We start from the raw sequence: 22,836 nt of genomic DNA on the forward strand, positions 1-22,836 counted from the left end.
CAGACTTCCTTGGATGTGCATATTTCCCAAAATGCAAGGGGACAGTTGGGACAGCTTGCTCCAGCAAGCATCGCTTGTATTGAGTACATCTCCCATAGCACCACGAACAGCATTTGGCAGTAAGAAAGTGTTGGCACTCAAAGCCAAAAACCTGCACAAATTGCAGTGTATCAGTTTAGTCCCTTCTCATTGCCACACTCGGTGGTTGCTGACACATATAAGGGACCAAACCAAATATAACTTGAAGCACATCATGGAATGTGAAACTGGGAACAAAATAGGTTGTGGTGGGCCTTTTTCCTTCTGAAGCTCCAGGGGGAAGGTGAGAGGGAGGCAGTGAACAGCAAAGGATGCTTTGCCACGTTGAAAAAGGTCCTGAGCAGCAGTGTGGGTGTGGGGGTTGCCAGTCGGGCGACGCGGACAGACGTGAGGCCCCGTGTCCTCCCTCCGCTGCTCCAGCAGGGAACGCTAACAGTCGAACCCCGCAGGCCTACTCCCCAGCCCAGGGCACCTGCAGTAGACGCGGGCACGTGTGAGCGCTCCTAATTCTTCCTGACCGCTGTGGAATCCCTCAGTGACGAGCAGTGCCATGAATACCACCGGACGAGGAAGGGGGCTCTGGAAGCCGTTGCTCCCTGCCTGGTCCCCCACGGTCCCCCACAGCCAGGGGGCGGCGCCACCACCTTTCCTGCGGCGCTCCCCGCTGGACGACAACTTCCAGACTGCCCCGCGCACGTACAGACGTATGCTGCTGAGGGGCCTCAGCCAATGGGAAGGCCTGTAGGGCCCTGGGCAGGACAGGCTACGCAGCCGGGGAGGGGCGGGGCGGAGGGGCCGGAGGCAGCGGCGGAGCGACGGCGGGAAGGGCTGTCCCGGAGCTCGGTGGCAGCGGTGGGGACGATGCCGGTCCATTCTAGGGAGAAAAAGGAGAACAACCACGATGAGATGGAGGTCGACTATGGAGAGAATGAGGGCAGCAGCTCGGAGGAGGAGGAGACCGAAAGCTCGTCTGTGTCCGAAGAAGGGGACAGCTCAGGTATCTCGGCCGCCCGCAGAGCAGCGCCTCTGACGGGGTTGCCACGGCGGTTTCCTTAGCGCCCGGCATGCTGCCTCGGCGGACAGAGCGGTCCTGCCCCCCGGCTCTGTTGGCTGCCGGTGCCCACCCACTTCGCGACCCCGCCTCCCCCGCCGCTCCGGCCCGGCCCATACTTCGGCTCCACGGCTCCCCTGCGGGCCAGCCGCCAGGGTGGGAGAGACATGGCGGGGCGCATGGGCACGGAAGCCTTGTTTCTCCCCGAGCCGCCGGCTCTAGAGCCTGTTGGCAGCCGGGCTTAGCGGGCCGGGCCGCTCCGTGTAGGTGCCATGGGTTGTGCTCTGCCGGGCATGAGTACTCGGCTCTCAGTGGATCTGCTCCATAACGCCTGCACTTAAAGGCTTGGCATGCGTGTATACATATGTGTGCATGCATTCGCACAGAATAAAGATATACATGTGTGCACGTACATACACGTGTGTATTTCCTTGTATGCAAACCCGTGAATTTCAGTTAGGTGTTTTGAGGCCTGTTTCCGAGGAGGCATTGAAAATTCTGACAATGCTATTGGCCTCTTGCAAAACATTTCAACTTTAGCTCTTTTGAAGGCCCCTTTTGTCCACAGCTTCCTTTGGACTATAGATTTTGAATGAAATGAGTAGATGAAATCCTGTTTGAAAAGCATTGCTTTTCCTGCGCTCAATTTCCATTGTGTCAGAAGAAAGTTGTTACCTGTTCGAACTTCCCTTGTAATTAGGAGAGGTAAATTATGAAATGTGCACTTACTGGGAAACAGACTGATCATGAGATCTGTGCACTGCAGTTCTGGAATCACCTGGGCTCCCTGAGTAAGCAGGCAAGCTCCGCAAGTAGCATCTTTGTCGCTGGAAGGGCTACCTGAAAAGCAGTATCAGTGCTAGCTGTGGTCCTGATATGTGCTTCTGGCAGCTTGAGTGAACTAGACTGGTCTGCTGGGCTCTTACTCTGTGCCTGTACCATAGAATCAACCAGGTTGGGAGAGACCCCCAAGATCATCCAATCAAACCTATCACCCAGCCCTGTCTAATCAACTAGACCATGGCACTAAGTGCCTCATCCAGGCTTCTTTTGAACTCTGCTAGCATACTGACTTGCGACATGAGTTCTAGGCTTGGTACACTGAAAGTAGTGGGATGCCATGAACCAGACAAATCAGGCAGCTGTGAAATTATGTGTTTACATATGTTGACTTGTGATCGATTTATCTGTATGTCAGCATCCTCAACGTACAGTTTATTCTACATTTTTATTCCTGAAAGGGCTGTGAGATCTTGAATATTAAATCCTATGGCTTTTATACTCACACTGCTGTAGGTGAGGGAAAGCCTTGCTGTAATAGTTCAGTGTGGACACCAGGAATTTGCCCTTGTCTGGGCTGTGTGTGGGTTAGCAAGGTGCTGAAGCCCCACAGATGTGGTACAGAAACAGGCAAGCTGGCTCTGCAGAATTAGAGTGAAGGCTATTCTAGTGCTGGTTAAGTAGGGCTGCCATACTGAGAGAGAATATAGTCTCTCCCTTATACCATGATCTGAGTTAATACTCTGCAGCAGAGTGGGTCCCACAGAAGATGGCCTTGATTAATACACAAATCCAGGTAATCTATCCAAGGTTTACACAGAGCTTCCTGTGGTTTGGATTTTTTTCCCTTCTTCCCCAGTGTTCATGCCTTTGAGCTGCTTAAGTATTGCTGATTGAACCCCATTTTACAAGTTAGGCTGCTGGTCCATGGCTGGCCACCTGGATTGAATTGCTAGCTGTTGCTGTCTTGCTTGTATGCTTTGCTTTCCTGTCCTCTTTCTTACACTGTCCAGTGTTTGTTGAGTCTTTGTATGCTAAGACATCAAGGATAACTTATTAAAAAGGTAGCTAGTTAAAAAAATGACACTATTTTCTGTGAGAAAGGGAGCTTGGTATAGGAGATGTAAACTTAATGCTTTCTCTTCTCCAACTCACTGGCTCTGAAGGGAGAATTGTCTTTGTTAGTTCCAGCTTCAAAGTCTGCTCTCTTTGCTCATGTTTATAGTTCTGATAATTGGTGTTTTTAAAGAAAACTTTGAAGTTTGTGTCCTCAAGGACATGTTCATTGATATTTATTGAAAGCAAATAAATCTGTTGTCTTACCCTTGTCTTGCTTTTTTCTGAGATTAGGAGGTGGAAGGAGGAGTTGGGTTTTTAAATTAATGTAATCTGTGAATGTTTCTTTAAAACAATATGACAACCTCTCCAGATAATTTCTATTGCATTCCACAGAGAAATGCTTTTAAGGGAGCACTTAAAATGATGATTACAGGAAATTACATGCTTGTCTCAGTGTCTTGACGAATATGAACATACTCCATGGAAGCATATTGCTCCTATAGACATAAGATGATTAGCGCCACAAGAAATAAGTCTTAATTAAAATTGGTACTAATGAAGGGAAAAAAGGGATTTTGAAAGGATTTGTTGGGTTAAATTTGTCATTTGCTTTACTTGCTGTCAGTCTTCTGTTGTTTGATTGGTTGGTTTGGTTGGTTTTCCTAGGAGATGCCTGAGAATACAGAAGGTGCAGTTAGAAGAAGCATAACTTGCCCTTGAGATCTGGCACTCTACCCTGTTCCCTTTGATACTATGTGTTTAGAGTAGATAGAGAGGATGTAGAATAGTGCATTAGGACAGAAAAAAGAAGCCATAAGTTGTGCTTACCATCCCAAATGAGAATTTGAATATATTTTAGAGCACTTCTTATAGGCCACAGCTTATTCGACAAAATAAGTCATTTTAGGTGCTGTTAACATCTTAAATACCTTGAGGTATTTTGCCTTTAAACCAAATCGCCCTAGTTACTGAGTTGGATTGCTTGAATATAGTAGGAAAAGAATGTCAGTGGTTTTTGAAAGTGTTTAAAACTATCCCTAATACTTTTGTGCAGTATGAAATTTTATGAATAATCTGAAGTGTTGAGACAGGATGGGCCTATTAGCAAGTGTTTTAATATGACAGGAGGAATCTTCTGCTTCCACTGGTGTAAATTTTCAACTGGGAGGCTATGAGATTTGATCCTAAAACCTCTTGCTTTTTGAGTACTACATAATCTCCAATCCGTATGTTGTTTAAGGCTATGGGGAAGAAGTTCCATGTCTGTGGAATTAAAAATACGTCAGTACTCTGAAAATCTTTATCATTTTGTGAATCCTGTTGGAGGCAGAATGAAGATGGAGCAGTTGAAGAGTGACTTAGCATGTGAATTGCTGTTCAGTATGAGTGATAGCAGAATGCAGACTTCTAGGCAGAAAGTCACAGGCTTTTGAGTGTATAGGCAGGTGAGGGGAGATTGCAGGGAGCTATGTGTTATTACAGTATCTGCAAGTCAGCTATGACCTCAGATACCAAAGCATCACAGTTTCCTTGCAACAGAAGTTTAAAATATACGATACAGTCTCCTTCCCCTTCAACAGTGGGTGCTGCCATGATCCTGAGACAGAGTTACAGTTCTAGTCTGTTTTCCTTGATTTGTAGTCCCTAAACATATGCAAACAATAAAATACCTGTTAATTTAAGCAAAAACTTCTGAGTGAATTCATTACTAAAATGTGGTATTAACCAAAGGCATAGCTGAACACATCTGAAATATGTATTTGAATTTGTATTTGAAATAGGAGAACTATTGGTATCCCAGTACTTGTTCCTTTCTGGCTTTTGGGGGATACACCTTGAAACTTTAAAGCATCTTTACTGTTACAGCACATAAATGCTTTAAGCAGCTGTTTAGTAATATGACTGCCACATTCCTTAGATCTGGCCAAGTTAAAATCAGTTTTGACTAGAGTGTTATGTTGGACAGCCAGATAAAACTCTGCTCTTTAGTCTGATTTTCAGCCTTCTTCTGTGATCCATGACCTGTTTTACTTTGAGAATGCTTTCTTCCCCTACTCTTCGCAGTGTCCTAAGCATTCAGTGTATTTTTTTTTTTTAGGTTTTGGCTTTTAATTTTCTTGCTCTGCTTTCCAATGCTTTAGGTTATATCGTGTTTTAAATCTCTATACACACTATCTTTTTTTTTTTTTTTTTTTTTTTTTTTTTGCTTGTACTAACTGTAAAATGCCTTTGATTTGAAATCATAGATACCACTATAATGCAGATTAATACTGCTCCACTGCCTGCTAGTTTTCATATCCAGGCAGAGAGGTCTAGTGCACTTTTTAGTATAAAAAGCTTGCAGTAGTTTCAGGAAGAAGCTGTGTGCTGAAAACTTCATACAGGTCTGACTGAAAGATCTGAGTTAATCAAATCCTATGTGATCCTAGTAGCTATGCTGGCCCTGAAGCTACTCCTTTCACTTCATCACCTTTGCAGATTGCCATAATCTTTGGCAAAACAATAAGGATGAATATTCGAATGCTGCTTTTTGTAGCTGGTATAGGAGACAGCATAAAACAGTGAAATGTGTCTGTTGGAAGAACGAGGAAGAAGAAAAGGCTCAGAGCAGTTTATGATCTAGAGGAGTGAGTCCAGCCTGTCTCTGCTTGGTTCAGGATCTTGCTTTGCCTTTCTGCCAGAAGTTAGGATTTTTATTGGCAGAATAGCTGGATATGGCTTCCTCAGGATAGCCCCTTCTCTCAAATAGCTGGACTTTCTATATCAGTTTAGCCCCAGTTCTTAACTGTATGACCATCTCTTCTTCTGCATGTGTTCTACTGGTTGATAATTGGTCAGTTGTACCATAACTGTAGAGAACTACTTCCTGCTATTGCTATAAAGCAGTTTTGGAACATTTCTAACTTCTGAATATGCTTAACAAAGCATTTTTTATTTCTCTCTAGAAATGGATGATGAGGACTGTGAAAGAAGAAGAATGGAGTGTTTAGATGAAATGTCCAATCTTGAAAAGCAGTTTACAGACCTTAAAGATCAGTAAGTGTCTCATTTGAGGATCCCTTCTATGAGAATATTGTGTGCAGATGGTGTTTCTTTTTTATATGTGGATGCTACTTTTGGAGAAGAATGATTGCTCTAGAGTACTTTATTTTCACTTTTGCTGTAAGAATGGTTTTGAAGTGTTGTTGCTGTGAAAGGCTGGTGTGGGTCTATTGCATTGATTCAGCAGTACCAAGGGACTGTGATTTTTATGAAAATTATTTTACTGGAGATCTTTCTTATCTTTTTATGTATGTGGAACAGACCCAAGCACTATCTTTGCCAAGTAAGAAGTTAGTTGTTATGGGTTTTTTGCAGAGTATCACAGAAGTTTTTAAGGTTGGTACCAATTAAAGCTTCTTACAGTTACTGCAAGCCAGATGCCAATACTGAAAAAAAGGGAAATGTTTTTATCTGTCTGCCATAATGTCTAATCAGTAGCATGGACCTACTGAGGTAGGAAACATAAAATTGTCACAGTTATTTGCAAATGAATTTCATTTGTTTAGAGCCAGTCTTTTGCTGGTATTTTAAGTTGGCTTTTTTCACATGTTCCCAGATAAGCTAGCTGCATCTGTTCCAATTTCAGTTGGTGGTAATTTGGCAACTAACTTAACTAGATCCCTGACAAATGAAAAGTGAAGACCTTGTCTATTCTTGGGTGCATATTTTAGCTGAAAATCTTGTCAGGTGTCATTACATTTTAGGGGTGTGTTTATGTTGTGAGATTGTCCTTTCTAATATGTAACTATTGATCTGCCTGTAAGGCATCTCTGATAGGGTCTGGAAAGAATTTCCCAACAAGCAATTACTTGCTGCAGTGTCTAGAGACAATGTCCCACTGTTGTTTGTGGTTAGCGTGGTGCAACCTGGCAAATGGAGCCAACTGATGAGTGTTGAAGCCAGTCAAGACTGATCAGTTTGGCCAACTTCAGAGTTCAGTCCTACTCTTCCATCTGTCAGACAGCTGGATGACTGAAAACAGTTTGTGGAAACAAGCCTTAAAGAGTGAATATGAAAGAGGGTGGTCTTGGGAGGAGGAAAACAAGTGTTTTGAGGGGTTTATGGAGTGTTAATGGTCTCTGGGAGGTGGAAAGGCTATGATGTATGAAGAGGAAGACATTATGTAGACAATTATTTGAGAGATCAAAGTGTAGAGTCTGGAAAAACTGTGATGGAAATACTAAAAACATTAGAATGATGGAAGAGGATTGTAATGAGGTGGAGTAGTTGGGAAAGAAGAAAGAGATACATCAACAATGGGATATTTGGTCCCAACTAATAGCAGAGATGATGAAGTGATTGTTTCTGCCTCCTCTTCAGAGAAATTGTATTTGGATGTGGTGGAATAAGTAGGATTTTCAGTGGTTGATAGCAGTTATCCATTTTAGGCAAACTGCTGTTTGAAAGTCCTGGCTAAACAGTTTGTCTATTAACTGCTGCATGGCACCGAGCACTGACTGCACCCAGTCCATAACTATTTGTTCTGATGTAGCTGGAACTTGGCGCTGTGTTGTCAGATGTGTGTGACCCGCAGAGACAAGCGCACTGTGCACCTTGTTTATATTCTAGCCAAGTAATTCTGCTGTAGCTGTGTGTTAACCACCATGTGCATAGCATGCTCCTCAAGAATTGGTCTGTTTAAACAGATAATATCTAACGTATTAATACATACAGTAGAGTTTGTACATAGAATGGTTCAGGTTAGAAGAGACCTCCAAAGGTCATCTAGTCCACCTCCCTTGCAGTGAGCAGGGACATCCTTCACTAGGTCAGATTGCTTGGAGCCTTGTCAAGCCTCACCTTGAATACGTCCAGCAATGAGGTCTCAACTTTACCTGCCTCTCTTTTTCCCTGTTTTATGGTAGAGTGGGAACAGATAATGTGAATATGAAAATAGATGGGAAGGTCTTTCTCTCCTGTGATGTGAGCCATATTGTTCTTGCATATTCTAGCGTACTCTCCTGCCCTCTTCCATGTTGATTCACCTCCTTCTCTATCTTAATCCTGTTAACAAGCATGCATTTTTTTTCATTAGAAATGGAGGTACATTTCATTTTATCTTTATATTTACACTTCTGATTGCCTGCCTGTGTTTTCCAGCAAAATTTAACAGACACGAGAAATATTGTTGGAAAAGTAAATATGTATTCGAATAGTAACAAATCTTAACTTTGCTTTAGTTGGTGTTCTATAGCATTAAGAAAGAGATGCAGAGTAGTTATTTAAAAAATATTAATTTTAACTTTTGTTTGCTTTAAAATACTTCTTTTAAAATTATTTTAAGACTTTACAAAGAAAGATTAAGCCAAGTGGATGCAAAACTACAAGAGGTCATAGCTGGAAAAGCACCTGAATATTTGGAACCGTTGGCAGCTCTACAAGAAAACATGCAAATCCGAACCAAGGTGGCAGGTAAAATGGGTATTGCTGTTTTAACAGTGTGAACTTCTTATGCATTTTAAGTTCAAATTTCTTTTCTTCTTTAGTATTGCTAAATGAGTGTATTTTAAAGTTAGTTAGAAATAACTGTGGCACAGTTTTAAATGCGAAAGATTTTTCAAGTTAGAATGAGTAAGTTGCTTACCTCTTGGCACAGGTTGCCTGATAACATCACATTAAAACTACAGGGGTTTTTCTGTTTTACTTAATGGCTGGCTAGCTGTGTTGTTAAGTACAGAATTACCCAAAACCAGTAACATTTTTTATTAGTCAGAAGACATGGGCTCAAGTCTACATGCTGGTTATTGTTGAAGTGCTTGACAGATCATCTTAGATGATAATCTTTTTTCCTGCTCTTCTAAGTCTGTGTCTCTTCTGCTCCTCTGCTTCCATCCTCCTCTTTCATCTGGGGAAGGAGGAAAGCCCTCATCCTTAGCAGATTTTATCTAAACCGAATTTTAATTATTAAAATTAACGTTTCAGATAAGCCTTTATGCTCAGATTAAAAACGGACAAGAACTTTTATCTTCTCAGATGCAGACATGTAGTCATACGGAGCAGTAGGAGCCAAAGTTCTATGCTTCTATACTGTAAATTCTTTTCATGTTATAGCACGACTCCTGACACAGGTTGTCAGAGAGCCAAAAGAGACACTGCTGTGATCTCTCTCACCAGAGATGTGATACCAATGTCTTTTCTAGGAAATTCAGTTGAAGGATAGTGCAAACAAACTGGGGAATAGCAAGCTTGCTTAGGCTTTCCATAATACCAGTGCTTCTTCAAGTGCTATTCAGTATGTCTCCATTGTTCCTTTTGACTTCAATCTATGAAGAGAATTTGAAATCTTCTGGACTATTGCATTTCTGTGCTTCCTGGTCTCCACAACATGTTTTTCTCAGCTGATGACCTTGAATTTCTGGGTTACTTGGCTAGTCCTAAGTAGCCCACTTGGGCTTTGTAGAAGGCTTGCTATAAAAGCAACCTTAATCCAGGCTTTTGATTTTTTTCAGTTTTAAATGAGACTGCATGTCAGTGCTTAGGTTACTGGGTATGGATAGGAAGAATGATTCCCCTGATTTTTTAGCAGCACTAAAAATTCGGGTTCCAATGTAAAAAGAGCATAGAGTAAAAACTACAAACTCTCTTTGAAGTTGAGACTGGAAATCAGGCTTGGTTTGGATCTTTTTGCCTTTGTCCTCAATATGGTTGGTAAAATTATTCCAGAGAGAGCAACACTTGCTTTTAACTGTTTGATAGAAGTGGGCAGTAGCAGGACTTGAGCTCCGGCAGGTAAGGGTTTACTTATACCTGAGAGAGGGGAGGAAGAGGTGGAAAAAAAAGGTAAACTATGTTTAGCTAAACTATGTATCTAATTGCATCTGTGGTAGAGGAGAAACTTGTGTCCTTCTGCTCTTTAAGGCACTGAGCACTATCCACACTGAATGTGGATCTTTACTATTGGCAAGTCAGGAATGCAACTGAATAATAGAAGTATTCATGCTTATACTGCTTAATTTCAGGCAAATAAGCAGTGATTCTAAATTGGTAGACCTAGATGTGCCAGTCAGCCCTAAAATAGTAAAAAATGAACCAAAAAACCCACCCAAAACAAACAACAAAGGCAACATACCCTACAGATGTAAGAAAAGAACATTCTGAATTCTAGATCAAAAGTGATTTCACAGTAGAAAAATGCTTTGCAGTTTGTTTTTCAGAGGAATTGCTGGCAACAGTATTGTTCCTTTTGAGGATATGTATGATAATTTGATCAGAAATATGAAATAGATCTGTTCTGTAAAATTAGCATGACCACTGGTGTAATTGGTTGATTGATAGGGGAAGAAGTTAAAATAGCTTTTATTTTTCTTCACATCTTCAGCACTGAGGGATTATTTGGTTTTGCTCCATAAAGCAGCCAGCCACTGTGAATGCCTAATACAATATATCTGTATTTTCCAGTATGTCCATGTTTTGGGACTTTTAAGGCATCTCAAAAGTGAATTCTCAAATTAGATAAAGACAGTAAGATTGATGTAATTTGTCTTATTTCAGGTATCTACAGAGAGCTTTGTCTGGAATCTGTGAAGAACAAGTATGAATGTGAAATTCAAGCCTCTCGACAGCACTGTGAGGTTGTGCCAGCTATTTTACATGGATAGCTAAGCTTATCTGGCTTTAATGTCTGCCATGCTTTCCAAGTCCAGTGCCTGTTTTTTATCATTGCTCTTGGTTGCTATTTGAATACAATTACCATATGGTATTTAAGTCCACCTAAGAGGTTATTCACAGCACATAAAAATTAACTCGATATTAATTTGTCTTTGCATATAAGGATAGCTAAAGTTTCTTACTTTTCATTAAGAAGCTCTTCATAGATTATTAGGTGATTTTTAATTTTTTTTTTAACTTCTGTTATGAAAAGATTACTAGGAGCAGTAAATAAAATCTGTTACAGTTTTAGCCAAAGCAGCATTATTGTTGTTGCTATATTACTACTATTGTTGCTATATATATAATATGCAGTATATATATTATAAAATATTACATATAATATACTGTATATTATGTATAATATACAGTAATGTATAATAATAACAACAACAATAATGTTAAGATGCCTTGGTGATAGTCATCATTTCAAAAGCAGTTACAGGAAAAACTTATTTCTCTCTTTGAACATAAACATTCTGATTTAAGCATCTGAATACTGGATGCTGTTGTACAAATACTGAAGTACATATATGTCCAGTGCTGTAACACACCTGCTTAGGTCCTGAGGTTTGCATCATATTAGGACTCAGCAGCCATTATGGCTGCTAAAAAGGGTTTTCTTCTGAGTAGTTTACCACATTCCTGAACTCTGTGGCTCCAACTGTATCAATAAACATGCATCCGTTAAAAAAAATCCATTTTCTTGATGCCTTGGGAAAGATCAAAGTATAACAAAGGGCTACAGAAGTTGGATAGAATCCTGTAAAACTTGCAGGGTTTCTTATCCATGATTGAATTATTTGCTTTGTCTGTATTAGTGCTCTTTAAGGTGATCCTTGTCCCTTGTTTTGCTATTACGTATCTACTGTGAAACCTTCAGAATTCAAATATTCATTATCCAGTAAGGGTCTCTTGGGGAAAAAGCTCTTTAAAGTTAGCAGTGCTGCTTGTAGATCACTGTTGCAGTGGAATATAGACAGACTGCCTCTGACTGAAACAGCTTTTCACAGCTTATTTGTCACCAAGTGCCTGAAGTGAAACAGATGTCTAAATACAGTCACTATTTTATTTAAAATGGAATTTTAATATGATCTCAGAACAGATAATACTTATTTGGCATTTCAGATATATATGGTGGGCTTCTGCATTTTCAGTTCCACTGAGAAACTTCTTTTATGATAGGGAGTTGAAAAATATATGAAAAGAGGTATCTGTAATTTAAATACTTTGTGCCTTGAAGGGAATGGTAAAGATGACAACTATTTAGTAGAACAGGATTCTTTGTCTGTACCCCAGCTGTTTTGCTTCACACCAACATACTGGCTTGTACAGTGCTGAAAGTAAGTTTTTGTTAGAACTGGGTGCTGTAGACAGGAGCAATTGAGGTGCAGGTATCTGCTGACTCAGCTCTAGGGACTTGAGCTTCTGGCAGAGACATGGTAGCAAATAATTATTAAACACAGTGACTGCTTAAGCTGTTTTGTGAGTAGGTCCAAGCCCCCTGTTGAAGATGTTGTCCAGTGACAATGAACTTTACAATGTAAAAATCAGCTGTATTTCCTACTTGTGTTTTAGGTTATGTGCAAGGTTGAGAATCAGCTTAGTTCCAAGTTACTGGTTTAGAGAGTTTAGTGGGTATTGATGCTGCCTTAAAAAGGGCAACTGATTTATATAGCTACTATGTAATTTTGATACCAGTGTGATATGTGGACTGTACTTCAGAGATGTTTACTACAAAGTTGATATTCCAGTTCTGAAGCAGAGATGGAAGAGAGTGTAGACCGCAGAAAATGTTGTAGAAAGTTTGCATCAGAGTGTGTTTTTATGTAAAAAATACTAATGATACACCTTCCAATTAAGTCGTTATGTTAATCTGGTTCAGAAACTGCCTTTCAAAAGGGTGAGCCAGGTAACTTTTCTAAAGCAGTGCTTTAGAAGTGTTTCCTACAGGTTTAAGGCAGACAGTTTTGCTTTCACTGCTCTCTAGATTTTTGTGTGTGCTCAACAAATTCTTATGTGGGAAGGCATTTATCAGAACTAGGAAAACAAGTATAAATACCATGGTAATAGGTGATAATTCTCTGTAAATTCTACAGGTCTGTTAATGTTGTAAATGACTTAATAAAAAGGTTTCCATGAGAACACCAGCTTTGCTGATTTGTAATGAAAGATGGCACAGAGGTCACTACTTCACAGATACTGGGAATAATCTTTGTTATTTCAAAGGAAAGCTCTGTCTTTGTGTGAAAAATACAAAGTGTTGCTCTGAAGATCTAGCAGCATGCTTTTAATATACTTATTTATTCTTGCTACTGATACCTGATCACTGTGTTTCTGCTTAGGTCAAGTGAGCATGCTGTCTTTAAGGAGCTAGGATCTCATGCTATGAGAGAGAGGAAAGTGTCATATGCTTTATAACTTTGAAAAAAAAAGTACCTAAAGCTGCTCTTGCTTGCCTTCTGCTCACACTTTAAATTGTTATCTATTTAGATGATGGAACTTAGTCATGTAAAAATGTTTTAATTTCTTGCTTTTCTTAGAGTGAAAAACTTCTGTTGTATGATACTGTGCAAAGTGAACTAGAAGAGAAGATTAGAAGACTTGAAGAAGACAGGCATAGCATTGACATTACCTCAGGTGCATAGAAGTTTAAAGTTGTTGGGATTTTTAATTGTTTGGTGTTCTCTCTTTCTCCCCTTGCTGTTAGTCTTCTGGTAGCTACAGAGTAGTTGACTGTGCACATGGTATGTCTGGTGAGTTTCAGGTTATCCAGTAGAATGCTGTGCAGCTGTAGAGTTTGGGTAGGAGTTGAATTTAAGCTTAAACCAAACATTTGTCTAGTAATTGTTAGCATCTCTTGTGTGTTTTGGGAGTATTAATCCAGCTATGTAATCCTGTAACACCTTTATTCAGATCCAAACAGTGTTTCACTAGGAAATACATTATTTTTCATTTTCAGACAATGATTTCTACTGTAAAAAGAGCTAAACACAGAAATGTTTCAGATTCATAGAATACTTTTATGTCTTTTCAGAATTATGGAATGATGAGCTACAGTCCAGGAAGAAAAGGAAGGATCCATTCAGTCCAGATAAGAAGAAACCTGTTGTTGTATCAGATATCCTTTTACTGAAATCACTTTCCTTTCTAATAGTGATTACTGTTTTATTAATTAATATGCCATAAGGCTAGCTATAAAAACCTGAAGTGATAGTGCATTCTCAAAAGTGAATTTTGCATAGCAGATGTTATTCTAATTCAAATTAGAGGAGTCATACTGGCACATACTACTATGAAATTGAAATTAAGATTCTCTTATCTAACCAGCAGCTTCATATAGACTCTTTCTAGAAGTTTATTTTTCTAACTCTTAAAAAAAAGAGCTAGAAAGGAAAAGCAGCAAACAGATTGGTGTTATGTTTGCAAAGTATGACTTGACTTGTGTGACTTCTCCTGTATAACTTCACTTCTACTGGGACATCTTTGCCCCAACCTATTACTTCTTAACGATTCCATAAACTTTGTAACCCTTTTTGATTAAAAGTTTTAAATTCCAATAATTGAGTTGGCTGGGAGAGGTGTTTGGATTTAGGGCTTCCTGTCAAGTGAGTATATTCATTAAGAATTTTGCATTGATGACTTCTTTGTAACCATGGACAAGCTGAAACTTTCAGTGCAGCTGAAACTTGTTAAGGTGTAACACTTGGGAGATGGTATAGCCTTTCCCCAGAGAAAGGAGATGCCTTTTCAAAATAAGGGTTCTCTCTACTACCCCCAGCCTAACATTTTTATAGGTTATAGGTATGATAGGGTATAGGTGCTTAAAATTTCATAGCATCATAGAATCAACCAGGTTGGAAGAGACCTCCAAGATCAGCCAGTCCAACCTAGCACCCAGCCCTAGCCAGTCAACTAGACCATGGCACTAAGTACAGCAGCCAGGCTTTTCTTGAACACCTCCAGGGATGGTGCCTCCACCACCTCCCTGGGCAGCCCATTCCAATGGCAAATCACTCTCTCTGTGAAGAACTGCCTCCTAACATCCAGCCTATACTTTCCCCAGCACAGCTTGAGACTGTGTTCCCTTGTTCTGTTGCTGGTTGCCTGGGAGAAGAGGCCACCCCCCACCTGGCTACAACCTCCCTTCAGGTAGTTGTAGACATCAATGAGGTCCCCCCTGAGCCTCCTCTTCTCCAGGCTAAACAACCCCAAATGAAATGTGTGCTAAAACTCTCAGATTCCATTTTAGGAAGTTTAGTTTTTTTTAACATTCCTATCACTTTTTTTCTATCCTGGTTTCTTAGAGAGGAAATTGAGATAAGCAGCATAAACTGAAGACTCTTGCAATGGGATAGTTGTGCTATAGAGTTTTGAAGTTCTTGCATTCTTCTAACACAATTTTTACTTTACAGTTAATAGTTAAAGGTTTTGCCTTTTGACTTCCTATTTTTGGATACTTCGTATTTGGAGATCTGGTGCTGTCTGCTCATTCTTCTTGAAATATGATGAAGAATACTGTAAAATATTTTATTGAATGTGGTACTTGTGTCAGTCTTGATTTGCAGTGGTACATTGAAACTGCATTGAATTTTAATTGTAATTTGCAGTATTGCAAATAATGATTTTTTGGAATGGCTGTTTCACAAGTGTTTATCTTATGTTGGACTATAGTGTGACTACATACTGTTATCTCCTTTAATGGTTTACTGTTCTTCTAGGTTGCGTGATTCAAAGATGAATTTATTTTTGCAGAGCTTTCATGTAGATGTGTGAAGTGAAATGAAATAAAAAACATAGGTGTTGTTTGTGTGAAAGATTGGCAGAATAGAACTATTAGTATTTCTAAAACATTACAGTATTCTTATTATTACTGCTTAAAGAGTTTTCCTTAACTTTTCCACGCCCCTATATAGTTTATATGTTACAAGACCTTGATATACTTGAAGACTGGACAACAATAAGGAAGGTAAGATGCCAGTGCCTGTGGATTTTGCCTGAATTCTTGTTTAGTCCTTTTGCCTCTTAAAATGTGTATTTCTTACACACTCTAGCTGATTACTGAAGAAACAAAATCTGATTAATCATTCCAGTACAACCTATGTTATTACTGCCTTTTTTTTCTGCATCCAATAAAGTGGTGGAACAGGTTTTATCTAAAATGGGAACTCCATAATTTTCTGTGATAAAGTTGAGACTAAAGATTGTGCAAAGAGGATCTTCTGTCATCATTGAGTAGAAATTATGATAGTTTGATAACATTTGTTAGAATGTCTATCATCTGGTACATTTTCACATAGCAAATAGTTTGATTTCTAGTCTTTGACTGCACATACTTTTTCACATAGCAAATAGTTTGATTTCTAGTCTTTGACTGCACATACTTTTTTTAATACATCACAGTATCATCAAGGTTGGAAGAGATCTCATAGATCATCAAGTCCAACCCTTTACCACAGAGCTCAAGGCTAGACCATGGCACCAAGTGCCACGTCCAATCTTGCCTTGAAGAGCCCCAGGGGCGGCGACTCCACTACCTCCCTGGGCAGCCCATTCCAGTGTCCAATGACTCTCGCAGGAAGAACTTTCTCCTCACCTCGAGCCTAAATTTCCCCTGATGTAGCTTGAGGCTGTGTCCTCTCGTTCTGGTGCTGGCCACCTGAGAGAAGAGAGCAACCTCCTCCTGGCCACAACCACCCCTCAGGTAGTTGAAGACAGCAATAAGGTCACCCCTGAGCCTCCTCTTCTCCAGGCTAAACAATCCCAGCTCCCTCAGCCTCTCCTTGTAGGGCCTGTGCTCAAGGCCTCTCACCAGCCTTGTTGCCCTTCTCTGGACATGCTCAAGCATCTCAATGTCCCTCCTAAACTGGGGGGCCCAGAACTGAACACAGTACTCAAGGTGTGGTCTAGCCAGTGCAGAGTACAGGGCAGAATAACCTCCCTGCTCCTGCTGACCACACCATTCCTGATGCAGGCCAGGATGCCATTGGCTCTCTTGGCCACCTGGGCACACTGCTGGCTCATGTTCAGGCAGGTATTGATCAGCATCCCCAGATCCCTTTCTGTTTGGTTGCTCTCCAGCCACTCCGACCCCAGCCTGTATCTCTGCATGGGGTTGTTGTAGCCAAAGTGCAGCACCCTGCACTTGGAGCTATTGAACGGCATCCCACATGAAGCAGAATCCTGTGTTTTTCCCAGATTTTAAGAGAATCAGGTTTGCAGGAAGAGAAATCTGATCAGCTGATGTGTTTGAAAAAATAAATCCAGCTTTGAAGTTCAGAGTACCTTTTTCAGATCTTTCTCATACTGTTAAATTAATTTGCTGTAGTGAAATGGTATCCTTGCCTTGCATCTGCAATCAGAAAATTTCACATCATTATCTTGGTGTTTCTCAGTTTATAGAATAGCAAACTGCTATTCAAACTCTCAGTCGGAAAAGGCTTTGAGTCTATTTCCATCCTGGTTTATATCTGTACACATCTCCTAAACAAGGAGCAAAATGCGATGCCTGTGCTGACTTCTCTTCCTATTGCTTAAGGCAAACACAACAAGAAACAGAAAATGGCCTTCCCCTAGTTACTTTCTTGTAATGTTACATAATTTTAAACAAGTAGCACCAAACCCAAAATCTGCTGAGGATTTTGCTTATCTGGAAGTAATTTAAAAAAAAGAAAACAGTCAAAACCCAGCCAAATACACAACTTGGAGGCATTTTAAAAACCTACTTCAATACTACTTGTGATCTAGAGTTCACATGAGATAAAATTTTTGAGCTTATAATCACAAGAGTAGGTTGTTCATACAGCATTTTCTTTTTCAGAATGAGTTTGTTTTTTTGTATTTCCTTGATAGATTTACATAACAGCAGTTTGGAGGGTTTCATGTAGAAAACCTGCTGACTTATTTGAAGTCAAAACCTTTTAAAGAAGGTAATTTCCCCTCCCCCCTCCTTTAAAATGCTGTTTTATTTAGTCACTGAGTCACCATCGAGCACACTTTCAGATCTCTTCTGGTTGTGGTTTTTGCATGTAAAAGCAGGTATCCTGAGCTACGCTGCACTTCACAATTGAAGTCAAGTTCAAGGTAGTTAAGTAGTTAAGTAAAAAGGACAATGACTAACTTAATTTTCTTTTGTGTTTCAAGGCAATGGCTACTCTGGGGCCACACAGAGTAAAGCCAGAACGTAAGTAAACTTTTCTGTCTTATGAAACCACACACTTGGTGTGCATGATGATGCAAAACAGCTTCCAGGCAGACCATGTTTATTTTAGCCATGATATAGTGGTTGAGGATGAGGTGAGGTGTGAGTTGTAGCTTTTGTTTTTGTTTTCTCGAGTGCTGGTACTTGTAACTCAATTGCCAATGATTGTGTTGACACCCAAATTGTAGAAAACTACCAACAAAAATCTAGAGTTCTAAAAGTGGATTACACCAATTAATACTAGCAAGCTATGACAGTGTTTACACAGAATGAGGCAGGAATCTGAGATTATCTGGACCTTAGGGGCGGGTTCTAAAGGATGCTTACACTGCAAGCTACAACCCTAAAAAGGAGAGCTATGAGGAAGGAGTGATAACTAACATTTCATGCTGAGGTGAGAGTCATGTGAATGCTATGTAAAATCAAATACTTGGAAGTAGTGAGTAGGGAGCATAAGGGAGAGGCAAGGAGGTGGTGTATTTCTTCATTAGTGTATTACTACTTGCATGCTCTGGTGATGTGCTGATGGAAAGATTTCAGATTCTGCCGTTTCAAGTTTTCTCTGTATTGCATTATTCAGTTTGTGACATTTGTGTCATAAATAGTGAGGTGTGGAGAGGGGTAGCTTACCTGTGAAAATGGAAATACAACTTTTAGTTTATCAGACTGGGAAAAGAGGTACCTTGCTTCCAGTTTTCTTGCTTTCAAGTAATTCTTGTAATTGTTAAGAGAGGCTACTTTAGATAATGGAAAAAATATATATTCAATGTAAAAAACTTGATGAAAATGTATCTGAACTTATGCCAAGTCAATATTAAATTACTATGATTGATCATTTTAGCACCTGTCAAACTAGAAAAGCATCTACATAGTGCTAGATCTGAAGAAGGAAGACTTTATTATGATGGAGAGTGGTATGGACGCGGACAGACAATATGCATTGATAAGAAAGATGAATGTCCTACAAGGTAAAGGTTATCCATTTTATAAAGCTCTGTATGTTCATGTTAAGCAACAGTTAGGGTGGTGGCACTGAAAAATAAGGCATACTTGGAAATACTGCCACCACAGTGCCGTGTATTAGTTAACTTGGAAGACAGGCATTGTCATATCTGGTTGAATGCTGGACTTCACTGAAGGTAATGAGGTGTTTGTCAAGGTAAGATCTCACAATTTAAGCTCTTAATCAAAAAGCTGTTCAGAAACTAGTATGTCATTTTTCTCTTAGTGACTTGGGATTTTGTTACTTTAAGAGTTTGATCTGTTGGCCCATTTCGAAATACGCAGCTATGAAAGAACAGCTATACCATTACAGATAAGCTTTGCTTTCAGTTAATTCTCTGAAATAAAAGAATTTGCGCTCTTTTTACAGTATTTTCTTACCAAAGGTTCTACCTGGGAACAGCCTAAATATTACAGGGCAAATGTGATAGTCTCAGACATCTAAATGGATTTTCTCTGCTTGTAAATTTGTAAATTACTTGTAAATACTTGTAAATTTTAAAAGGTGTTCTATTTAAAATGATGTTTAAGATTAAAAGTGTATCTTACCTTTTACAGGATGGGCCAAATCAATCTAAGCACAGTGCCATTAGCCAAGAAAATTAACATTACCTTCATATAGCAGTAGTTTACTATACATTGTCTGCTTCTTTTCGTCCCTTTGTATGGCGAACATGATTTGGTGATTTTGGTGTTTATTTAGGGCTGAAACAGGAAGACATTTTAGTAAACTCTATGTTCTTTCTATAAACTCTCTATTAATATTTTAAGGTGTTCTGAATTAGTTTAGCAGAACATAGTGGTTATACTGAACCATAAAAAGACCTTGGTATCCAGTGTCTGGCTAAAGGTAAAAGCTGATGCTTAGCAGAACAAACATACAGTTGAACTTACCCAGCATTTCAAGATTTCAGCAACTTTTAAGGCTGAAGAGTTTCCTGGGGGGAGTTCTGTCACACTTAGCATGTGATAGATCTTTCTTTCATTAATTGTTTTAACCTCTGGTTGTATTTTCTATCTTCAATTCTGCTTTATTTTTTTTTCTAGAGGGTATAAGGAGGGTGTTTCATTTGCTATTTGTATTTAGGTTTACCACAAGGAACATAAAAACACAGTTCATGGTAAACCAAGTTTGACTTTATTTCTTACAGTCTGACTGTAATGACTAAGAGTTGAATATTTTTTCTGCTTTTTAAATCTTGGGCTACAATCTGTTTAACTTTTTCAGCTATGTTGTATTCAGAGTAATTTCAGAGCATGTTTTCCAACACAGATAGTCCATTGTTGTGTTGTCTGTGAGAGACTACTGTTCTTTTAAGCAATTAATATGTTTGTACATGTTGAGGGTTTTCTTGTAGGAGGGAAAAAAATAGATAGATGGCCGAAAAATGAACTGCTTTCACTAAAGGCTCCTGCAGATAGCAAAGAACTCTATAATAATGCAGCCAGTATCTTTTGTCATATTTTCATTTACTGTATGGAAATACAACTGCAGTTTTGAGGTTATTTATGAGCTGATAAGGGATTTTTAATTCTTTTTTTTTTTTCTTTTCCTGACCCTTCCTTCGTTTTCTGTAGTGCCATAATTACAACAATTAACCATGATGAAGTTTGGTTTAAAAGACCAGATGGAAGCAAGTCCAAGCTGTATATTTCTCAGCTACAGAAAGGAAAATACTCAATAAAGCATAACCACAACTGACTGTTGCTAACCAGATGTGAAACAAGTGGTATTTCCACGCTTGATGTGCCATGGGGTGAAAGTTGTATTTAATAGTGTTTTGTATTCCTTTAAAATTTATCTGATGTGTATTTGTAGTGCTGTATGTAAACTTCATATGGATGGCCTTCAGAAACCTGAGGATTCAAAATCATGTTGACAGGCATTTTACCTGTAGACTGGGTTCAGTGCCTAAGATATGAAGTATACTCTTCAAGTATAATGGCTCAGAACTTCTCCTATTTATAAAATAGGAGGATTTTTTTTTTCCATTGGTGACCAGTTGGTGTGATTAAAAAATGAAAACCCTGATTACCAGCAACTCACTTTGTTTGCAGTGAACATGTCGTGTTTCCCTTGTGGATGTAAATTTAGCCTGTTCAACTGTTGCTTTTGAATAGATTGTAACATGCATAAAGCATTTTTTTATCCAAAGTGAACCCGTTTATTAAAATGATTGCCCTCAACAGCTCTGCTAGTACTGCCTGTGTTATATTTTGTAGGGTTTACTATATTGCTTATAATGAGGCAAACCCACTATTTTGAGCTACGTATTTTGAGGAGCATTTTTCTAGTTTAGGGTCCTGTACTGTACGAACAAATGGTTGGTAATTTTTTTCCTTCTTCCTCAGATTGCCACCAAAATGTATGCATAAAGTAGACAGTGTTGCTCCAAGTTATAGTAAGTGTAGCTCACAAAAAATGATGGGGATGGTTATGTAAATACTGTTGCATGCTCTGCTTGCTTGGTCCACAGTTGTATGAAACTCTCTGAATTTTTGTTTGTTTTTTTTTCAAAAAGAAGATATCCCCCCAGGAATCATATAACAGAAAATTTGCACTGACTTGTTTTCACCAAACACTGCTTCCCAAATTTCATCTTATTGTACACCACAACTATTTCATGCAGCTTAGAAAACTGAATTTCTCTTACTAAGCCATGGAGAGAAGTCTTAAATCTTTGATGTTATTGTGATGTGCTCAGAGCATCTGGAGCAATAGATGGGACTACCGAAGAATTGTTAATGAGTTGGTTATGTGCACTTTAATCTCCACTTACAATGATTCTTCTTGGAGAAAGAAAGCATCCATTTGTTTGAGATGGTGACAGCAAATAGGTATTTTTATTGTAACATATAATTCTTTTATTCTTAGATTAATTGCCTCTTCTAGTGCAGGCTGGTAACTACTTTCCAAATGCCAAATTAGTTTCTGCCGAGTGATGCTTTTCTACAATTGTATGACATTATTAATCAAATGTACATAAACTATCAATTGACATGTTGGCTTTTAACAATATGAACTGTATGTATACAGTTGTTTGATAAACATTTTGTAATAAAATATTGTATTTTTTAACTTAGTATATAAATAAATGATCTGTGGTAGTGGACAGCTTTTACATTGTTTTTCCTCTTTGGTTTTCTAGTCTTGTTGGAATTGCTGATACACCAAGGAAATCTACTTTAAGTTTTCAGGAGGCCTAAATCTTTATAAAATACCTTTGACTTCCACGTTCTTCTTTTGAAATTTAACAGTCTTCATGTATAGATTTTGTTTGTTTTTACAGTTTTTTTCTCAAATATTTGTGGAAACACTTTTCTGTGCTGTTTATAAATCAAGTGTAAGCATTGTTGAGATCCTCAGCTATTGATGTGCTTGAAATAATTTATATTTAGGGCAGGATGGGTACCTGTTAGCCTGGTTCACCTTTTTCCTCTTCTATATTCTGCACCTCTCTAGCTGCAATTGGTTATTTCTAAAACTGTTTCTAATCTGACCTCCTTGGATGCAGAACTTTGCTTTGTGCAGCCCAGTTTGGATTGACGCTTGATGAGATTGGCTGCTTGCTTCAGGATAGCACAATTTATGTCAGTGTAACAGGTAGGCAGCGCAGTATGGATCAGTGATCAACCAACTGGGATCTACCTGTTCCAAGAAACTGAGCTATGGTTTTCTTTTTTACATATAATCACTTGTGTATGTGGTTGGAAAGGTATGAGGTTGATCTTTTTTGGGTAATTATTTCATGCCCAGACAAATAACATTTGGTACTGATTTAGCTGGGGTGATTAAGGAGGCAAGAATTATAAAATATGTAGTTAATTTTATTTCTGGAAAGCCCTGCCCACAACTATATACAAATTAGTTAAATTAGGGTTCTAATTCAGTCAGGAAAATCTTCACAAGGATGCTTATGGGCAATTCAGTCATTTAGGAGAATCAGAAAAAATGGAAAAGGTTAGGCCACAAAATGGCTTTGCCTCACTTACAAATAAAAGGCAGTCTGGAGCC

General features: G+C 39.1%; 1 protein-coding gene across 1 annotated transcript; it reads left to right on the forward strand.

Moving 5' to 3' along the window:
- Positions 1-823: 823 nt before the first annotated feature.
- Positions 824-21,934, forward strand: BRMS1L (BRMS1 like transcriptional repressor). Its single transcript, XM_064148976.1, has 10 exons — positions 824-1,036; positions 5,875-5,965; positions 8,256-8,383; positions 10,463-10,542; positions 13,162-13,258; positions 13,656-13,739; positions 15,523-15,587; positions 17,762-17,801; positions 18,661-18,787; positions 20,400-21,934. Exons 1-10 carry the CDS (start codon positions 901-903, stop codon positions 20,521-20,523), a joined length of 972 nt encoding a protein of 323 aa, XP_064005046.1. The 5' UTR covers positions 824-900; the 3' UTR covers positions 20,524-21,934.
- Positions 21,935-22,836: the final 902 nt, after the last annotated feature.

Source organism: Pogoniulus pusillus, chromosome 1 (genome assembly GCF_015220805.1).
Source record: "Pogoniulus pusillus isolate bPogPus1 chromosome 1, bPogPus1.pri, whole genome shotgun sequence".
In the NCBI taxonomy this organism is placed as follows: Eukaryota; Metazoa; Chordata; class Aves; order Piciformes; family Lybiidae; genus Pogoniulus; species Pogoniulus pusillus.